The 21,349-nt window shown below is 39.0% G+C and overlaps 1 protein-coding gene across 3 annotated transcripts; it reads right to left on the bottom strand.

Moving 5' to 3' along the window:
- Positions 1 to 159: 159 nt before the first annotated feature.
- On the bottom strand, positions 160 to 20,996 carry pfkfb2b (6-phosphofructo-2-kinase/fructose-2,6-biphosphatase 2b). Of its 3 annotated transcripts, XM_074670562.1 has the most exons (17): positions 20,863 to 20,996; positions 20,412 to 20,505; positions 19,674 to 19,799; positions 17,391 to 17,487; positions 14,268 to 14,334; positions 14,006 to 14,080; positions 13,839 to 13,895; positions 13,577 to 13,701; positions 10,620 to 10,827; positions 10,301 to 10,447; positions 8,364 to 8,468; positions 8,107 to 8,236; positions 7,947 to 8,009; positions 7,804 to 7,868; positions 5,190 to 5,357; positions 4,503 to 4,525; positions 160 to 1,331 (listed from the first exon to the last, which is right to left on the bottom strand). In XM_074670562.1, exons 2-17 carry the CDS (start codon positions 20,494 to 20,496, stop codon positions 1,262 to 1,264), a joined length of 1,611 nt encoding a protein of 536 aa, XP_074526663.1. In that variant the 5' UTR covers positions 20,497 to 20,505; positions 20,863 to 20,996; the 3' UTR covers positions 160 to 1,261. The 3 variants fall into 3 exon arrangements, with proteins under 3 accessions (XP_074526663.1, XP_074526681.1, XP_074526672.1); XM_074670580.1 differs by lacking the exon at positions 5,190 to 5,357; XM_074670571.1 differs by lacking the exon at positions 4,503 to 4,525.
- Between the last annotated feature and the right edge of the window lie 353 nt (positions 20,997 to 21,349).

Below are 21,349 nucleotides of genomic sequence, written 5' to 3' on the forward strand. Positions count from 1 at the left end.
TAATAATAATAATAATAATAATAATAATAGTTGTGAAAGGTAGAGCCATCACATCCTTCTAAATACCAATCTGCCTCCTTAGTCTGTTTTACTCTTTCCTCAGACCTTGTTCTAAAAACTAACCCCAAAAATACACTTTGCAAAGCAAACTTTGATCTTTATGCATTTTTGATACTTTTATTTGTGTATTTAACAAGGAACAGACATATGATGGTCACAACTTGAAAACACAAAACTTTCAAATTGATTTCTTCATTCCACGTGTGATAGATTCAAGTGTCTCCTACATTTGTAGAAAAAAAAATCATGTCACTTCAAAAGTCTCTTTCACTGTCTGCTGAAAAGGCACAGGTCGGCTGCTTTGAGCAGGGCAATAACTTATCAACAGTCAAACTCTACAGGTAGCCATGAAATGTAACTCGTACCACAGTCGGTTGAAAGGAAATACATACATGTTGTTCTTAGGAAACACTGATGTGGGGACAATGAAAGGAGTAAAGACATTTCATGAAGTATTTTTAACAACTGTTGACTTACAAGACTTATAATGATTTACATTTCATGTTTTGTTACACAAGAAGGATTTCATGTTATCAAGGGAAAAAAAAGATTTGTGATACTGCAGAAAAGGAAGCAATATTTTCTATTAACAGTATGTCAACTTTTTTATAACATAAAAGACATAAACTGCATCCAAAACTGGAAAGACATGACACGCTGTGAGTATAATCTCTTGGCTCCAAACCAAATCAGATTAAATAAAAAGTGATAGCTTATAGACAAGAATTACAAACACACAGATTATTGACAATAGGTTATAAAAGTAATTTTACAGCATCTACTTTATACTAAGTTGTGTTTGCATTAGCTCTGCTTGGTTTTTATTAAAGTGATGCATAACTTCTTACATTCAGAGGCAGAGACAGACGAGCGAGATCTTTAAATTCTGTAAGGCATTTGTACTACAGAAGATTAGGATTAGTTGCCAGTTTTGAAGCACAGTATAATGTCTGGATTGACTGATCTATTCTGGTGCACATGCAGAAGACTTCATGATAGTATTGGTAAAGTTCCAGTTCAAAGCCTGAGCATGCAGAGTACAGTTAGACACAGAGGTTATGATAGATATGACCGGTAAATGACCTCGCTTTCTGAAAGATACTCTTCTTTGATTTCATCTGGATCGCCTCTTGAAGAATTTCCATCTTTTGATTCAAGCCTGAATATATTTTGTGCCTTGACGATGGGAGTCTTCCCATCTTCACTCAGAAGCGGACACAGCCACTAGTTTCTTCGGGGCTGTCAAAGTCGATTCCTTCGCACAGGGACTCCTTTGAGAAAATGTCAGAGATTCACAAATTAATCTCCCAAAGCAGTAAATCCTTGTAAAGACAATAATAGTCTCCCAGTGGACCCTGGAGTTTTGGGTTTTTGAAGCAGAGTGTGAGAAAACACCTGAGTCTTCTGTTTCAGAATATTTTTAACATATTTCAACAAATGCATGACTTCTACTCTTTTATCAAAGTCATATAAAATATAGGGGAGACAGGGTATGGTTGTAACACTTTTTGCTGCAGAACCTTCAACTCAAACTTTAATGCAAAGTTCCCACATGTGTTTACTACAAATGGCACCAACTCACACCTCTGCATCACAGACCTCACCAGGTGATATCAAATACACGGTGGTCCTTTGTTACAGCCATCCCCAGGGTAGGACTTTCTTTGTTGAAATTGGTTACTGTGTCCCAGACCAAATGGCCCTGACCTGTGGGGTTCCACAGGGTTCAATCCTTGGACCCCTGTTGTTCAACTTGTACATGCTTCCATGAAGTCAGCGAATCCGCAGCTAAAATGTGTCCTACCACAGCTATGCTGATGACACTCAGATCTACGTGTCAATGATTGCATACAAACATGGGCCTGTAGATTCACTCTGTCGCTGCGTCGAACAGATCAGTATGTGGATGCAGAACAATTTCCCTCAGCTGAACTCAGATAAAACTGAAACCGTTGCCTGTGGCTCACAGAAACAAAGGGAAAGGGTTATCAGTCATCTTCAGACTCTCTCTCTCTCTAAATGTGAGTAACCAGGTTAGAAATGTAGGGGTGATATTGGACTCAGACCTGAACTTTAACAGTAACATCAAATCAATAACATCACAGCTTTTTTCCAAACCATAAAACATTGCCAGGATTAAAGGAATAGTGCAGGAGTGGCCAACCAGTCACAGACCAAGAGCCACAAAAATTACCGTGGTACTACCAAGAGCCACAAAAAACACACTTCCTCTCGCACATAAACAAAAGGAGGTAAGATGAAAATCAATACACCTCCAAATTTTGAAGTGTGTTTGTAAGTGTGCTTCAATTTGTACTTGGAGACGTGTCTAAGACAAGTTTCTGTTTTTATGGCAGAAGAGACAAAGTTTCATCCATCTATCTATCTAGATAGCTAAGAGCACTTGTGCAAGTGGAGAAAAGAAACTGAAACTTAAGTACCAATGTCATCACCCAAGTATTGATCAATACTGATCACAACATCAATATATCAATAATTTAGATTGATTGGCACACCACTACTCATAACAATAAGGAATGGATCAAAGAGCCGCACACCGAAAGGTAAAGAGCCGCATGTAGCTCGCAAGCCACAGGTTGGCCACCCCTGGAATAGTGTCTAAACCTGGCTTACAGAGACTGATCCATGTGTTTGTCTCTAGCAGGTTAGATTAATGTAACGGCCTGCTCACTGGACTCTCAAAACAAGCTGTAAGACCAGAGTCAGTACATCCAGAACGCTGCTGCTCTAATGGAACCAACTCGGTCTCTGAGAACCTCAGGGAGGGGTCTCCTGCTGGTGCCCAGAGTCAGGACTAAACACGGTGAGGCTGCATTCCAGTTTTATGCCCTCAAAATCTGGAACAGTCTTCCAGAAGATGTGAGGCAGGCCTCAACTCTGACTATGTTCAAATCCCGGCTGAAAACAGTTCTGTTTAGCTTATCATACAACAACTGAAAGTATTTTATCTGCACTTTCCTCTTTTAGTTTAATTAATCATTTTTAATGTTTTATGATGTGATTTTATGCAATGATTTTATTTTGCCTAGAGTGATTTTATTTCATTTGAGCTTTAAAGCACTTTAAAGGTCCCATATTATGCAAAAATCACTTTATTAAGTCTTTCCGTAAAATTTGTGGGTCTTTGTCTTTCCTCCCAGCCCACAAAATGTGATATTTAATGATAAAACCTGTACTTAGTAGTGCTTGTGAATGTAAAATCCTGACCTAAAACGAGCTGTTTGGATTTTGGGGATTTGCCGACATCAGCGATTCCCTTTTTGACCAATCAGAAGCAAGTCTGACCTGATTGGTCCACTGGAGCAGATCCCCCTGAACCCCCTCCCCGCCCACTCTGCTTTGTTTTTGGCTGTAAACAGCCACATAGTTCCATGCACAAACTTCCCATCTCGGAAGGATACAATACCAAGTGGCTAAAGTTGACTGCTTTTCCAACTTTGGACAGTCCAACAGAGGGCTAGCGAATAGACTGGTCCTGAATCCAGGCGCATTACCAACCATCCGCCAACCAACCTGGGACCCTGGAAATGTGAGTATTTTAAATGCTGTGTGCTGTGGAGCAGATGTAAGAGCTTTTCCTCAGTGTCCCCCTGTCCCTGTGTTAGCGTCAGGATGCTAACTTTAGCTGCAGTTAGCCTGTTGATCTAGCCTGTAATGTTACGGTAAATGAGCTTCGTTGTTTTCTAAACACTGTGCACTCAGAGCTCGTGGCGCCGCTCTCAGTGACGCAGGAGAGCGGGGCGGTATCAGCGGTGGCTCATTTACATATGAAGGTCACGCCCACTAAATCAGAGCGTTCTGAACAGAGGGGCTATGAGAGCCTGGAAACAATGCTGCTGTGCTTGATTTATTGGCTTTTTGGACCAAAACATGTTACTACCATTTCATGAAGACATCAATGATCCATATTAAACTCCACTGCCTAATCTGTAACATTATTAAAATCAATGCCAGCATGTGTTTAGCTAGCTGTATTAGCATAGTGGATTGAAATTAGCATGGAAAAATGCATCACATTTTGCATCATCTTATCAACATCTTATCCCTGGAATTGGCGGTGTTACAACTCTCCCAATGTTACAACCATACCTGGTCTCCCCTACACTAACATTTAACTCACATTTTTTAAAATCAAAACTATATAGGGACCTTATAGATGCAGTTATAAAAGTGTCAGTTGCTGCAGCCGTTTATCTAACAACCCAACAGTATGTGATAACGTGTTCCCGATAAGGCCGCAGACATGAAACAGAAACCTTCGTCAGCTTTCACTTCAATAAAAGTGTACAAGTGATGAAAGATTAGAGAAACTGAAAGAGTAAAATACCTTATGGACACGGGGTTACAGTGACATGAGGTGAAGTAAATAGGAGAGAAAATGATGGGCTGACTACATGAGCATGTGACTCCAAAATACTCACAGACAACTGCTTCCTATCCGAGGCTGTAAGACGGGTTGGAGAAAGTGGGGAGAGAAGGAGAAAGAGATAGAAATGTGGAGAAGGGCTGAAGCAACATACCCTTTAAGGCAAGGCCAACAAATACCAACAACATGTACAAATATGAATATGCATTTATACTTTCTTGTTTCGTTTAAAGTTAAAATTTTGTTGAGTAAATTTTGTCCGATTGCTACGTCTCCTTAAAAATGGAACCAGCTCTGTCGTCATGAAGGTTATAAATGCCAATTCTTTGCACAACATGTCTTGAATGTTTGTGTGTCTTTTGTTTTCCTCAAAGGTGAACTCATGAAGAGTTTCCTCTGTAAAAATCAGGCATGCTGCTCTGCATATTCAAGCCGGAGACAGCCCAGAGATGGAGCAGAAGTCGTGCAGACAAATATTTGGTGACAGGTTTAAGGCAAACGTTAACAGAAGACAAGAACCCATTCAGGATCAAACATGCCCTACGAGAGGAAGGAGGAGAGATTAAACAGGTAGACAGGCAGGGATGGAGTCTAAGTGTGTGATTTCTTCAACACAAACACTAAATCATCAAAAAGGATCCACACTGATGCCACACAGAGGGTAACAACTATGGAGGGAGGTGATTGATTTAGACCCGACAGTGACTGATTCAGAAGGGGAGCCTGGAACTCTGACACTAACTTGGCTTTGCCGTTCCTCTGGCATCAGAGCCGACGGGGTGGGCGCGAGCGGGAGCCAGGGTTGGTTGCCTGCGCTGTAGAGTCTGGGACGCTTGACCTGGTCGTGACTGGACAAGGGGGTGTAACTATTCCGCCGGTGAATGAGAGCAGATTCCTTCGGGATTTTACCCTGGTAGAAGATGAAATACCGCAAATGTTATGGGAGATGTGTTAAAGGGGGTATTCAACACCCAGGGAGGGACACCTGACCAGACACAGACAAGCAAACTGGCTGTCAGCTCTAAAGGGATCCACAGAGTCAGGGGAGAACCACATCGTTGAGCATAACACACACAAAGCTAGTCATCAAAATGTAATAAAACACTGCAAGGCTAACACAAACAGCAGAAGCCGGAGGTCTAACAAACTGGCACATGTCTAAAGCGCAACATGGTAATCAATGATGACTGTCATTTTTGGGGGCAAGACACCTTTGTGTCTTCAAGGGGCTGTGAGGAGTTTCTGAGTGATCTCAAAAAAGTTTCACTTCTAGATATATGCCTGATTGCAATCTACACTGAAAAAAAAGATTATCTGCGCCAATATTAGAAGTTACAAGTTACTTCAAAATGCTTGGACTGGAATGATTTAATTTAATGTCTCTGCCACAACACCACACCAGCTGACCAAATTTTGTAGAGAAGAGAAATCTGTGTTTTTCTCTTCTGACAACAATTTCTGTGATTAATTTTGTAATGATGGTGGACACTGAAGCCTAACTGTCAGAAAAAGGACAGAAGAGCAGAAGAAAGATGAACAGGAGAGAGATAGAGCACGAGAAAAGGGCTTAGCCTATGTTTTAGCCCTTGGCTAAAACATAGGCTAAAGACTAAAACATGAGCTAAAAGCTAAAACATGAGCTAAAAGCTAAAACAGGAGCTAAAGGCTAACACATAAGCTAAGGGCTAACACACAGAAGGTCAAAAAAATGAGCCAAAGGCTAAAAGATTGGCTAGGGGCTAACACAAAAGCTAAGGGCTAAAACATTGGCTAAGGGCTAAAACATGGGCAAAAGACCAGCACATGAGCCAAAAGCTAAAACACAAGCCAGAGACTTAAACATGGGCTAGGGGCTAATACAGGAGCTTAAGGCAAAACTACAAGCTAAAGGCTAAAACCTATGATAAAGGCTAAAACACAAGTTTAAGGCTAAAACATGGGCTAAAGACTGAAACACAAGCTAAAGGCTTAAACAAGAGCCAAATGCTAAAACATGGGCCAAGGGCTAAAACACAACTTAAAGTATCAGACAAAAGCCAAAGGCTAAAACACAGGCTAAAGGCTAAAACACAGGCTAAACCATGGCCTAGGGGCTAAAATACAAGCTAATGGCTAAAACATGAGCCAAATGCTAAAACATTGGCTAAGAGCTTAAACAAAATCTAAAGGCTGAGACACAAGCAAAGGCTAAAACACGAGCTTAAGTCTTAGACACAAGCATAAGGCTGAAACACAGGCTAAAGGCTAAAATAAGGGGCTAAAGACCAAAACACTGACAAAGGCTAAAACAAGCGTTTAAAGCTAAAGTACGGTACAAACTGTCAAAGTTTGCTTGTTGTCACGTTTTAAACAGCAGCACTACATAGCCGTTGACAAAAACCTGCCTCGTTGCAATGTATCTAATAAAAAGTTGTCCTCACAGCAGTGTGTGTGAGACTCTGGGCTAAAAGATGTTACTGCATTCTAATTCACACAGATCCTCCTCACAGTCCCTTTAACTTTCCTGTCCTTGGAGCAGCAGGCTGTAAGCTTAGCAAAACGAGACAACAACACAAAAATCCTGCTGCGCAGAAAGAATCAAAGAGCTAGAAGCACAGAAGCATAGCTACAGTCTGCTGGGTGAGCTATCAGCTAAATGGAGCCCTCCTGGACCTGTTGGTGGTAGAGTTGTTTAGAGCACTGTCTGCTGCTGTCCGAGTGGTAATTTTTGGATTTTATGACAAATAATGAGCGGGCAGCATGATCCAGACTGACACGTCTGAGGTGGATGCTGTGTCACTTTCCCACAGCTCAGCCTTTTCAATTATATGCTGTATACCTCCTGGGTTTCTGTTGTCAAAATGGTGATTTGAAAAGTTTACATCTTAACACAAGCAGGGCAGGCAGAGTGATGCAGGACGGTCTGATTTAACAGTCCATAATTATCCATCAAAGTGTTTGCTTTATGTTCAGGGATGCATCCAGAGAGACAGTGATTATTAGCTTAGCCAAGCAAGGTAGCATTATCAGCCATGACCTCCATTTATGAACATTATTACATTAACAACTGAGTCATCATTCATCATCACACAGCCAAAGCCAGACTGGATAATACAGTTAACAGACAAGAGGTACGGAAACAGAAAGGGGACATAAGGAGGAAAGCAAGGCCTCTCATACAGGGGGATGAAGTCTGATTACAACGAGCAGACACAACAAACAAGACAAAGACTCTCTTAGACTTCAGACCAGATGTCTGATCTTCACTTTCAATCATTAAAATAATTTAACACAATAATTTGCACAAAGGAACCTGCTCAGGTTTAATTAAAAAATGCTCAAACTGAGGCTCCTGAGCTGGATTCAGAGCAACTTACAAAAGGCCGGTCTCGATGTGTGTTCACTGCCTCCACATTCAGATAAAACATCTCCACTTTACAGCCTGAAAGAAAACAAAACACAGTCTAATTAAATTTATACTTTGAGAAAATGACAGTATCACAGTGAACACAACACATACCGTATGCTACAGGAGTCAGCTTCAGGACTGTGTGGAGCGGGCATTTCATGTACGGTAGATCCTCTGTGGGAGGAAGGAGAGACAGAATTCTTATTTCCTGTTATTAACCAGTAAGTATTAATGTTTTGTAAACGTTGATGTGCATCTGTGTTAACCAGACCAGCACTCTTGTCCAGGAAGTACGCCAGCAGACAGCGCATCACAGCTTGGTGACAGATGACCAGCACGTTCCCCTGCCTCTCTAACTCCATGATAACCGGCTCCAGACGCTGAACAAGGTCCTGGTACGACTGAGAACAAGAAGGAGAGACGTTTCAAAGTTGATGCTCTAACTGCGTACTGGCGTCTGTGGTTAAGGCGCAGTAATCTGAGCTGAGTTATCAAAATCAGAAGAGACAGAGGGACGTGTCAGCTCACCTCTCCTCCAGGGTAGCGATAGTGGTATTTGTCCTGGTCCCTCAAAGCAAACTCCTCTGGAAATGTATTTTGGATCATCTCATAGGTCATCTCCTCACACACACCCTGGACAAAAAAAATGAAGGATTTATATACCACTCATCTTTAACTGTGCATAATAAACTTTTAGGCGTTATTATAGATCACAAACTGCTGGAAATCTCATGTAAATTGCATTTAAACCAAAATATCAGTGTCAATTGCTGTACTACACTGCAAAACTGAAATCTTATCAAGTGTTTTTGTCTTATTTTAAGTAAAAATGGTCTTGTTTTACTTTGTATAAACCACATTCACCTGGTCAGTCCAGGAAAAAAGCCAATGGAAAAAGAAAAATTTGCTTGAAAATTTGCTTGAAATTAGAATAATGTCTTAATACCAGTAATTTTTCTCCTATTCCACTGGTAGATTTTGTTTAACTTATTACAAACAAACCAGACCTCATTTTTATCTTTAAATAACTTCAAACCAGACATTTTTCTGGACTGATCAGGTGAATGTGGCTCATATTAAGTCTAAAAAGACATTTCCTACTGAAAATAAGACAAAAACACTTGATAAGATTTCAGTTTTTTGCAGTGTACATTTCTTCTGCACTGCAAAAAAACAGAAATCTTATCAAGTGTTTTCGTCTTTTTCGAAGCAAAAATTGTCTTTTTATTCTCAATATAAGCCACATCTAACTTATCAGTCCAGAAAAATGTATTATTTCAAGTTATTAAAGACTAAAATGAGGTCTGAATTGCTTGTAACAAGTAAAGAAAAATTCTGCCATTGGAACTAGAAATATTTGCTTGGAACTAAAATAATGTTTTAATACAAGTCACTTTTCTCTTGTTTCATTGGCAGATTTGTTTTAACTTGTTACAAACAATTCATACCTAATGTTTATTTTTAAATAACTTGAAATAAGACATTTTTCGAGACTGGTCAGGTGAATGTAGCTCATATGAAGTCTAAAAAGACACTTTCTAGTGAAAATAAGACACAATCACTTGATAAAAATACAGTTTTTTTGCAGTGTGTGCAGAAGTTTTGGAAATAACTTACAAAACAATCACAAATTTAGCTTCAAAAGAAAGCAATCAAGCTTATAAACTGAGCTGATTATCAAGAACAAAAACACAATTTATTTATAAATTTAGAGCAGGGATCTCCAATTCCTACCCTGGAGGGCCAAGAGGCTGCACGTTTTCTTTCCAACCAAAAATTCCACCAGCTGATTTCATTGATTACCTCACCTTCAAGCAGAGAGAAGGGACTAATCAGTGAAATCAGCTGGTGGAGCTTTTGGTTGGAAAGAAAACCTGAGTTGAAGTTCTCTGATCTACAGATCCAAAATTTGGTGAGCTTGTGGATTTAAGACTAGCTTCACTGACGTCAAAGTAGACCAGATTGTGTCCACGGTTATTTCAAGATGAGAAAGTGTGAGTATGAACTGAGAGGAAGTTGTATGTTTGCAAAAACAAAGAGCAGAACAAATGTTAAAGATGTGTTTCAGAGTATGGAGTTAGTCTGTGGAATAGATTAGACACAGAAATGAAAGAATGTCAAACATATGGTAGGTTTAAGAAATGATTCAAACAAAAGATGACTGCAAAGTTCAGAAATGGGTGTGAAATCATATCATGTCTGAGATTTTGGATTGACAAAGAGTCTATGTATGACTAATGAGTATTTAGTTATGTTTATCTTATTCTATATAAATGTTTTGTTTTTGTTTTGTTGTTGTTGACTGTTTGGTGTTAATGCATGAACAGCATTAACTCAACATTTGTTCATATTCATTTCATTGTGCATATGAGTTTTTATGTTTAAAGTGACCCAAATAAACTTAACTAAACACAAAATCTGAATAAACTGTAGGCTGCACAACATTCAACAAAAAGAGTACTGACAGCGTCTATCTCGTTGAGTATCTTCCACTGTTCATAAGGAACGCCGAGCTCCTCCGCGGTCTGGATGGTTCGCCTCAGCTGACTCGTCCAAACCTTCAGGTCTGACAGTTTGTGCTGCTCGATGAAATCTCTCAGGGCGTGAGAAAACTGGAATGAGTAAGAGACAGAAATTACTCCCTCTCTTCATACTCTACCAATCTAAAATGGGACAAAGAGTCAGTTAATGAGATAAAGGTCATGACTCATCCCTGTGAGAGCTGTAAACCAGGTTTCCAGAATACTTTACAGTTCATAGAGGGACAGAAATGAAACACCGTACTTGCTTCCCTCGAGGAGACAGCTCAGAGTCTCCTCCGATGCGGCCCTCCACGTTGTGGTTGCTCTCCCCGTGCCGACACAGGTAGATGGAGTGGGAGTGGACGTGGATGTTCATGAGGTAGTAGACGATCTTACTCTGGATGTAGTCCTGGACGCGGTTCACCAGGAAACGCCGGCCCACGTTCATCACTTTGATGAAGGAAAGATCCCTGTGGGAGATGTTTGGAGTGATCAAACTGTTGTTTACTGCTGCCATCTAGTGTTTGATTCTAGGAACTGCAACTAAATTTCAACAAATTGTCACCCTATTAAAACAATAGTCCAAGGCATTTTTCAAGTTTATGGGAAAACACAAAAAACTTTACCAAATACAGAGCATATGATTTCTATTAATCATTCAATTTAAAGATGCCTTCACAGTGGATGACTGTTGATATGCAGAGAACATTCCAGTCTGACTTAGGCAACTTTAAACCCGGCTTAAACTGCCCTTTCACCCCACAGTGCAAACTCAAAACTAAAATTACCCTGAGTTTAATCCAACAAATGTCAGGTAAATCAAACCTGTCCTTCTCCTCACTTCTCCAGGTCTTTTTTGCTGGGCTTTTTTATTCAACCTGACCCATTTCCAACATCCAGTTTTGACACATTTTTGAAACCTGACCAATAAATGTCCTTTAATTCCACAAAGCTAACTCAAAATGTGAATAACAACCTAAACTGAACAAATGTCAGACCAACTATACGCTGAGTTGGCAAAGTCATACATTTCCTACCAAAAAGCAAAAACATTTCTTTAATTTTAAAACTTTGAGGGGTGTTACTGCCTTGTGCTCATTTATGTTTGATTAGAGAAAAAAGTAGGCTAGCCACGAACAGGTAGCTAGCTAGAAGTAGCTAAGTTTGTAGTGAAACTATAAATTGAGAAATTTAAACTAAATTACTACACAATATCATACCCTACACTGCAAAAAACTGAAATCTTATCAAGTGTTTTTGTCTTTTTTTAAGTAAAAATTGTCTTTTTATACTCGATATGAGCCACTTTCAACTTATCAATCCAGAAAAATGTCTTGTTTCAAGTTATCAGAGTACAAAAATGAGGTCTGAATCGCTTGTAACCAGAAAAAAAAATCTGCCAATGGAACAAGAAAAAATTGCTTGAAAATTTCCTTGAGATTAGAACAATGTCTTAATACAAATAACTTTTATCTTGTTCCACTGGCAGATTTTTTTACTGGTTACGAGCAATCCAGACCTCATTTTTGTCCTTACATAACTTTCAACAAGACATTTTTCTGGATTGGTCATGTGAATTTGGCTCATATTGAGTCTAAAAAGTAATTTTCTACTGAAAATAAGACAAAAACACTTGATAAGATTTCAGTTTTTGCAGTGTAGCCTTTATGAAAGTGAACCTAATCACTCACCAGTTGAAACTGATTCAAGAATCATGTTTTCAGCTTCTTCCGCACTTAAGTTTCAGTTTCTTTTTGATGCAGCAGGTAAATTGGTAAATTGCCCAAGTCACACATCTTATCCTAAACAATCCAAAATTTTGACTTAGGCTAGAAATAAAATTGTCCTATAAGGCATAAAGAGCGTGATCCTTTTAGCTAAAGCTTTAAGAGATTTTACCAGAGATGACGAGCATTAATAAGAGAAGCCAAAATCTAATTTTTGTCAAAAATGACTCAGGCTGTTATTTCAATGGGGGGACAAAATGGTACACGGAAGGTCAAAAACATTGTTTTTAGCTAAATCTGTCCAAAACTGAGCTCATTGTCTTTTCTGCTTGTTCCTCATTTCAATCACAGATCAATGTCCTGCTTGATTCCAATCAACTTGTGCCACAAACTCTGCCAGAAATCTGAGTGTCATGATCAATGACCAGCTGACCTTTAAGGCTCACGTAGCCTCGATTGCTGGATCTCTTTGGTACGCCCTCATCAGAAGGATCAGATCCTACCTGACACAATGAGCCACGCAGCTTCTGGTTCAGGCCCTTGTGATATTAAGCATCGACGACTGCAACTCCCTCCTAGCAGGCCTCTGCAGATTACCCAGAATGCAGCAGCTCATCTGGTCTTTAACCAGCCCAAAACTGCACGTCACCGCGCAGTTAATCTCTCCTCACTGGCTTCCAGTAGCAGCTCCAATCAACTGGAGGGTCCCTCATCCAGGTCTACACTCTCTCTCACCCACTACGCTCTGCTTGTGAAAGACGCCTGGTGCTCCCAGCCCAGCGTGGCTCCAAATCACTAGCCAGACTCTTCTCTACTATTGTTCCCAAATGGTGGAATGAATTACCTAACACTATACGATCTGCAGATTCACTTTCTACTTTAAGAGATGTCTGAAGACTCATCTGTTCAGGGAAGATTTAAGCACTTAATCTGACCCTTCTCCTCTTTGTCCTCAGGGTAGAATGAGTCAGAAGGTCTAAGACTCAGCTCTTGTTGACTTTCCTTCAGTCTAAATTCTTGCTTGTGTTTTAAATCGCTTTGTTGTGACATTTATCTTCAAGACAGAATGTCCTTTTTTTAAAATCCTATTTCAGTTTTGTTCCAACACGTAACCTGATGGAGACACAAGGTGAAGAAAGACCAACTGAATAACTTTTCTGATATCATAGTTTTCTCAGAGTTTGTGAAATTTTTCTGACAGACTTCAGTTTTGTCTCTGGTCACACGCCACCAACACTCTCCCCTCCAAAAGACCGTGCTAGAAAGTTTGGGCTGAGTTATCAGCTTGATAAGCAGCTTTGTGTGACCATTTTGCACAATCTCCTTTGTCAGGATTAGTGGCGCTTGATAACCAAAAGGTAGCACGGGTGTGTTTAACTTGCTTCATAGAATTGGCCTCAAGTCAACAGCTGCGAAACACGACAGAGAAAGTCTGATTGTAAAATCTTAGAAAGTGGAATAAATCACATCAGCAGAGTTTCTCAGTCCTTACTTGTCGTAATCGTCAGGATCCAGCGGTTGATATGTCACCTTGTAGCATTCGATTCGTTTCAGGAAGTCGTCCATCACCCTCTCTCTGTGGCTCTCGGGATAATCAGGACTGGACACTTTCACCTCCTGTCACAGGTAATCAGTCATCCAGACGGTGTGAGCGAGAGGAAAAGTTCTTACACAACACGGTAGATGCTGTGAATATTAATAGATGCCAGGTCTGACCCCCACAAGAAGTCACAGGCGGTGACATAAGTTCATACCAGAATATTAGCAGCAATGACCTCTGGGTCGTCACACACCGACTCCACAAAGAACACCTGTCGGAAAGAGGGCAGAGGGTCAGAGTTTAAGAAAGGCTGTCCTCAAAGCTAAAGTCACATCTCTTCATCAACCAGTTTCCACATCAGAGTCTCTGTATCAAAAGTACCTTGAATGCATTTTCCTTCACAAACCCTAAAATAAGGTCTCGCCGTTCCCTCGTTGTATTTGTCGCATCGAAAACCTAAAACAGGAGCAGACAAAGACGAATATCTGTCATGTTCGTGTGGGTGAATGATAATAAAACGTTTGTAGGACAGTCCAGGATTAAGTTGTCCCTGTGCCAGATGTGTTCCCGTTCTGGATGTTTTAAATCTTTTGGATATTAGCCAACGCCAAGACACGGAGGACGAAGTGACAGATGGACTCACCGCGATCTGACCTCCCTCGTTTGTTAGGTATGCCTTCACATCCTGCAGAGCTACAAGAGCGCAGCGCCTGAAGACGAGAGACGAGAGAAGACACTGAGTGAAGAAAAAAAAAGTTTTGATTGGAGGTATCTCAAACATCTTGGGTTGTTGAATGTGTGTAAAACTCATTTAATCCTTTTCCTGCTCTCTTGAGCTGTCTAAAAAAGTTCCTGTTATACTTTTGGCTTTTTATTTTCACAAGTTATATTTACAAGTGTGTGATATTATAAAAAAAAAATCTATCTCTTCTTTAAGTCTGAGCTCAAATACTTAGCAAAACTTAAACAACATACCACAGCCAGACAGTACAAGGTCGCATCTTAAAATACTGAATTAAGTGCATTTATTGAAGTTAAGAAGCTAGCTGTGGCTGAATGCTTGTCTAAAGAAGTCCAGTTGTATTTTTTGTCAAAAAGTGTTGATACATTCACTAAACAAAAAGGAATAAGAGGTGATAAAACCGACCCTTTTTTTCATAAAATGACTGTTTCTTCATTCCCAGCTATTCCCAGAACTCAACCCCAGGGCTTTTCTGAAACATTCATCTTCGTCTGTTAATGCTAAGCCCTCCCATTTTAGTGTTGTAAAACCTGATTATTTCCCTTTAAACTGAGCCACATTTGTAAGAAGCATGCATTCGTGTGATGAAAAATTTGCCAAATCTTCTCTGTCAATGCCAAACACCTCATTCTGCCATGGCTTCTCATGAACCCTTCCTGTTAGGCTGCACCTGTGAGCATGAGCTCTGCTGCAGTGGTCAGTAAAGCCCGAGCAGCAGTTTCCAGTCTCAGAATATGAGACAATGCAGAAGTGCTAAAATCTGCTGTTTCGAGAGTCCACTTGAGGCTGGCTCCAGAAGTACCGGGAGTCACAAACACACCAATTCAAAAAAAGCTGTTTTTCACTTCAGAAATTAACCTATTTACAGCCTGGTTCAAATAATGTCCCGTGTCTGAGTCGCTAATTCCACTGTTGGCACACACTGTACAGGGGGTGTATTTTCTTCAAACTGTTCAGTTTAGCTATAGAAGCCCCTGTCGCTTTCAATATGGCCACAATAGCTGATATGCTTCAAAAGTCAGTTTCAGAAACACACTGCTGACGACGGGGAGACTACTTCCATTAATTAATTACAGTCTATGGTAAAGCCCCGTTTCCACCAAGCAGTCCAGTTTAGATCAATACAGTTTGGTACAGATTGGATAGGCTGGCTAGCTACCTAGCTCGCTAGCTAGATTGGTAGAAAGTGTGCTTCACTGGTGTGCACAGACATTTTGGAGGGCAGGGGCAATAAAAAAGGCACATAGGCCGCATTATCACCACTGAAAAGGGGACTAAATTCTGTGTTTTCGAGGGCAGTTAAGCACACCTATTGGCCCCCAAAGAAGGCATTCTAGTAGGCATTTTGGCTCCAAAGAGGGGGCGGTGTTTGGACTCAAGCGGGCACTTGATGCACATTGTGGCTCCAAAGAGTGCACTTCAGCACATGTTTTAGTGCCCAAAAGGTCACTGGTGTGTGTATTTCAACTATTGGGCCATGCCAAGGGACTGCGGATGAAAATTAGCTGTAAGCTAACCATGCTACAAAGCATCAAATGGTGACATTTATGTTAAATATTATACATGGTTTCTTTATATATCAAATTAAATTGAATTGGATTGGATTAAATTAAATTAAATTAAATTAAATTAAATTAAATTAAATTAAATTAAATTGAATTGAATTAAATTGGTTTAGATTGAATTGAATTGAATTGAATTGAATCAAAATAAATAAATTAACCTAATTAAATTAAATCAAAATAAAACAAAAAATAAATCAAATAAAATTGAATTAAATTTGAATTGAATTAAAATAATAATAAAATAAAATAAAATTAATTAAGATTAAAATTAAATTAAATTAAATTAAATTAAATTAAATTCAATACAATTCAATACAATTCAATAAATTAAATTAAATGAAATTGAATTAAATTGAATTAAATTATTAAATGAAATGAAATGAAATTGAATTATAAAATTAAGGGGGGGTTGATTGCCCCCTCTGCCCCCCCTTCTGTCACACCACTGGTGTGCTCCAAGAGTTAGCATGCCACCATCTACAAATGCAGCCTCTTACACCTCAAACTGCAATGTACTGTACATTTTTACAGAATGTGTCCATAAACACTAGCATTAGCTTTTTCAGCAGTTTGAGCTCTAGTAGCTATGGAGACAATAAGGAGAGAAATGCTCTGACTTGATTGTCTTTGTTCTTAAATTTAGTAATTTTCCCTTCTTTAAACACATCAGCTTCAAGGACTAAATGTTTGTTTGCAGTCATAAAGAGATAATCAGTGTTATTTACTTCAGCTCTCAGTGGGCATGATGGTAAGGCTGGGGGGAGTTGGTGGTGGAGGGAAGTACAAAGGTGATGAACTTTAAAATTCTTCTCTGAAATCTACCACTCATCCAAAAATGTGATTACACAAAATCTCAAATTACTTCCTCCCTTCTGACTTTGTATGCTCAGATTTTCTTACAGCTGCAACTTGACCCATGTTAGAAACAAATGCACCATGGAGTCAGGCTGCAGAGTGACAGCAGCAGCTTGTTTAATATCTGGGTCACATTTCAGCATGGGGATGCTGTCAGGAGCTTGTCACACTTTCATGACAGCAAAGGAGCCCATGAAATCCTGTTTGAACGACTCTGACTGAGATAAGACCACGAGGAGAGAGACGGTCCTATTCTTCATCAGCATTTTTCCTGATAATTAACAGTGACTGACAGATAATCTGGATATTAACGAGTTGCTGTCTGAGCTGGGAGGTGATTTCATTACAACGTGTGTCTGTGTGCAAATCAAACACAGATTAGAGCCAGTTTAAGGTGGTATGAGCAGTTTGCTGAGCACCCCTGAGTATCGACTGTTGGCTCAGAAACAGCTTAGTCACCGATGCAGCAGCGCAGACTGCAGAATATCAAACAGCCTGATGTCGACTCAGGGAAATGTTAGACTCAGACAGCAGAGATACTTCAGCCTCCTTTAATGTGGTTAAAGAAGGATAATATACGCATCTGTGTGTGTGTGGGACTTACTTCCTTATTTTCATGGCCTCCTCGTTGTCATGACGGAAGAAATCGTAGGATTTATAGGCTCTGACGGCCTCTCTGCGGTACACGCCCAAGTTAAACACTGCAACAGGAACAAATCAGGTTAACAATGTGCTCTAACTGGAAGAGCACTGTCAATATAACATATCAAACATACCAAAACAACTCAACTTAATCTAAATTTAGTCTCTTATGCTGAGATACTCTGACCTGCGGCACCCTCTGCACCGTCATGTGAGGCTGAAGCTGCAGCACATGTCAATAAAAAGAGCATTTAAATCATCAAAGGAAAGTATTTTAAGTATTTAAAAGGTCTGCAAGGCTCTCATCGTGGTTTTAGTGGTCTGCTTTAACTTCAGTGAGATAAAATTAAAATCAAAACATTTATCTAACACTGTGTAAAAGCACTGTGAGGAGTTTTAACTGGTTTTGAAACAGTCTCAGTCTTATCCTCATGCTTCCTCATGGCCCAAAAAGAAAAATGAGATTGTCTTGAATAAAAAGAAGTTAAAGATTTGTGTTTATGAATTTGCTTCTATAAATAAGAACAAACACTTCAGTAGGAGCCACTTCTTTCCCACAGTGGATGATGGTGCTCATGGGAAATGTCATCCTCTTCCTCACAGGGAAGTTTGGCAGACAGACCAAGCACTTAACTTATGGATAAAAAGCACCAACATTAATCTAAATGTTTTAAAACTCTTTTTTAAGACTTGTTAATTTACTGTCTGGAACTTTTTTGACTGATTGCTTGGTTGTATTTTTTCACTTATTAATATTTTTTGTTTACATTGATTTCTAAAAATGGATGACATCTTATTTTGTTGTTTTACTTCTGCTACTCTTCTTTGTTTTGATGGAAACACTTCACACTTTGAAACATGTTTTTGAAAGTTTCAAATTAAAGTTTTTTTTTTTTTTTTTTGACGCTTATTATTACAAAGGAGACTTGAAGACAAGATGTACGGTAGCCTTGAAGTGCAAACATGACCAAAAACAAAAAGTCATAAGCAAAAAGGACAAAGTGAGAATTCAATAATAGATAATCCAATAACAAAAAAGAAAACACAAAAAAGAAAACACAAAAAAGAAAACTGACGAACAAAAGGATACACACAATTAAAAGAAAACAGAAAAGGTAGGTACCTGTAGGTGACTAGTAAGCATTATCTGTTTTTATGACCGAAAGGAGGAGCTTTATTCCTTCCTGTCTATTTTTTTCCTTTTTCCTTTTACATTTTTTTTTTTTTGCATTGTATGGCCACCATAAAGCTCGTCACAACTATGATTTGAAGTTTGTGCTTTGGATTTTTCTCTACTTTAACTGTCATGATTTCTGTATTTATAGATACTGTGAACCAGGGGTGGTGTCATGGGTGGCATCAACGGTCCCACGCCCACCCACTTCCTGGCAGGTCCACCTCAAACTTTTCTTTAAAAAAAACTTTTTTTTTTTTTTTTCCTTTTTCAAAAATTGGTTTTTAAAGATGAATATTATAAAATTTTGTCACTTTATGCTTGGTTTGTTACTGTTAGATGCCCTGTCTTTATAAAATGAGCCAAGTTTTACAATTTTTAGCTTTTTAAAAAGTTATGAATCATTCAGCCTCATATTAAACCGGTAGGACTAGAGAATGATGTTGGGAAAGACAGTATGTTTATGACTTTTATTTAACTGTGGTTAATGTTAATATTGCATTGTGAACTATAGCCATCTGATACACTAAAATTTTATCAAAATATGAAAGGATCAAAAAGCAAAAAAACCTGCTTTAAAACACACACATAGTAAAAGTAAAAAATCCAGAGAATAAATAGAGAATAAATCAGAAGAAGATTAAACTTTATTTAGAGATCAAAACAGGATTACATCATCAAAAGTTTTCAATAAAGATTTTAGGAACTACAATGATGCACACTTGTTATGTAAATAGTCATATTTTTTCTACTTTTGTAATTTCTTTTAAAATTTCTAATTTTGTATCTTCTTAGAATCATTTATTATATTTATTTATTAAGAAAATTTCCCCGGTGGGGGATCAACAAAGAATATTCTATTCTATTCTGTTCTGTTCTATCATATTCTAATAAATCTATATCCATACAGTAATAGTTTTGTAATTTAAGGCCCACCCAAAATTGAAATCCTAGCTCCGTCCCTGCTCTGAACTGATTAATTTCAATCTTAATTTGTTTAACATGCATAAAAAGTTTCTGTGCACCAGTTGATTATTAGGTGAGATTAAATTACTCTTGCTTGTCTCGTACCTTTAGTTGGGACTCCGATCCAGTTGAGGTATCTTGTGAGTTTCTTTGACATGTAGGTCTTCCCTCTTGCGGGCAGACCGATCATCACGATCACTGTTGGAGAGTTGGTCATGTAGGAGGCCCAGGCTACACAGGACACAGACGTAAACATCACATACAAAGAATGAACCTACAGCTCTATGTTGATTTTCTCAGACAAGCACAAAAAAATATTTTTCTATGTTTTGATTGATAAAATGCTTGGTATATGTTTTTGCATGTTGCTGTTTGACCTTTACAGGCCACCATATCACCAGCATGCTTTAAGAAAATTAAAGCACCACTTAACGGTTATATAAAAGTAAAACACAAATCATAAATCTACTGAAAATATGTGACAATTTTTTTTTTCAATAGCAGTGGAGATGCTGCCTTTTGCTGCTGTCTTTGCAGGATTAAGACAATCTACAAAGTAGGCCTTGTGTGCTGCCGCTGGACAAAAATAAGTGTCTCTTCAGACACAAATATCCCTGGGAACTAAAAGCAATCTTCTTAAGACGTGTGAGACTCAGAAGGTGTCACACCCACCTTCACTTTCTAACGTCTGACTTTTCAGGTTGTGCATTAATGAAATGAGCTGCAAAGTCCCAGAGAGAAGGACAATTCAGCGTGACCAATACACGGTGTCATGTTACAACCAGAGCACCTGGAGGCTATTAAAGCAGTGAAGCATGAGACAAAGTCCAGATCTTTACTTACAGCATTTCTTCTCATTCATTCTCATGTCTGATTTCTTGGCTTCTCCTGAGTTTGTAGAGCCGTTGTCCATCGTTGGGCTTGACATGTTGGAGCTCTGAAAAAAACAGGAACATGCATAGTGTCATCTCCAAACAGGCTTTTTCTACAATCACGCTTAATATGGCTTCATGTTCCCTTGGTAACATAGAGAAGGATGCAAGCAAGGGAGCAAAGGATGAAGAGAAAGCAGCTGCCACATCATCTGTTATGGTGAAAAAAAATCCACTTGGATAAGGACTCTATATTTTTAAACCGCATCTCAACGAGGGGAACGATGCATGCCTCAGTGCGGGTTGAATGAGTTCATGCGACACTGAAAATTTAAACATAATCCGCTTCTTTCAAGACGCGTCCCTCACAGAAAAACGTTTGAGTCATTTTCTAAAATAATAAAGAAAATTAAGAGTCCTACCAATGAGAATGACCCCTGCAGACACCGTAGCACAACGGGGGTTAACGATTCGCCGGACCGAGAGTCTGCGTCCGCCGCTGCGGCTGGAGGAGCCAGTCTGGTCGGCCCGTCCTTGGTGCTCGTGCCTCCTCGGCCGGCTGGTGTCCTTCCAAGCTGGAGGTGTGCTGCTACGTCATCACTTTACTTCTTTACCGTAATGTTTGTAATAGACAGAAAAGCTCAACTTCGAGGACATATACAATAAAATACAGATAAATAACGGGAAAAAAAGTATAAATAATATTAAAAGTGATAATAATAAACATGTAAGTAAAAATAAATATTAAGTAATATAAATAAACTCAAAATAATAAATTTAGACTAAAATAGAGGATTATACGGAAGAGTATTGCATTCACTCGAAGAAAAAAAAACAACTCAGGTTTTTCAGAGTAATTTATTCTCCGGTTTGTTTTTTGTGGTAATTAATTTTGTTTTTTCTGATTAA

This window comes from Halichoeres trimaculatus, unplaced genomic scaffold, assembly GCF_033239565.1.
Source record: "Halichoeres trimaculatus isolate MK-OKI-2021-1 unplaced genomic scaffold, fHalTri1.1 fHalTri1_scaffold_1, whole genome shotgun sequence".
NCBI lineage: Eukaryota > Metazoa > Chordata > Actinopteri > Labriformes > Labridae > Halichoeres > Halichoeres trimaculatus.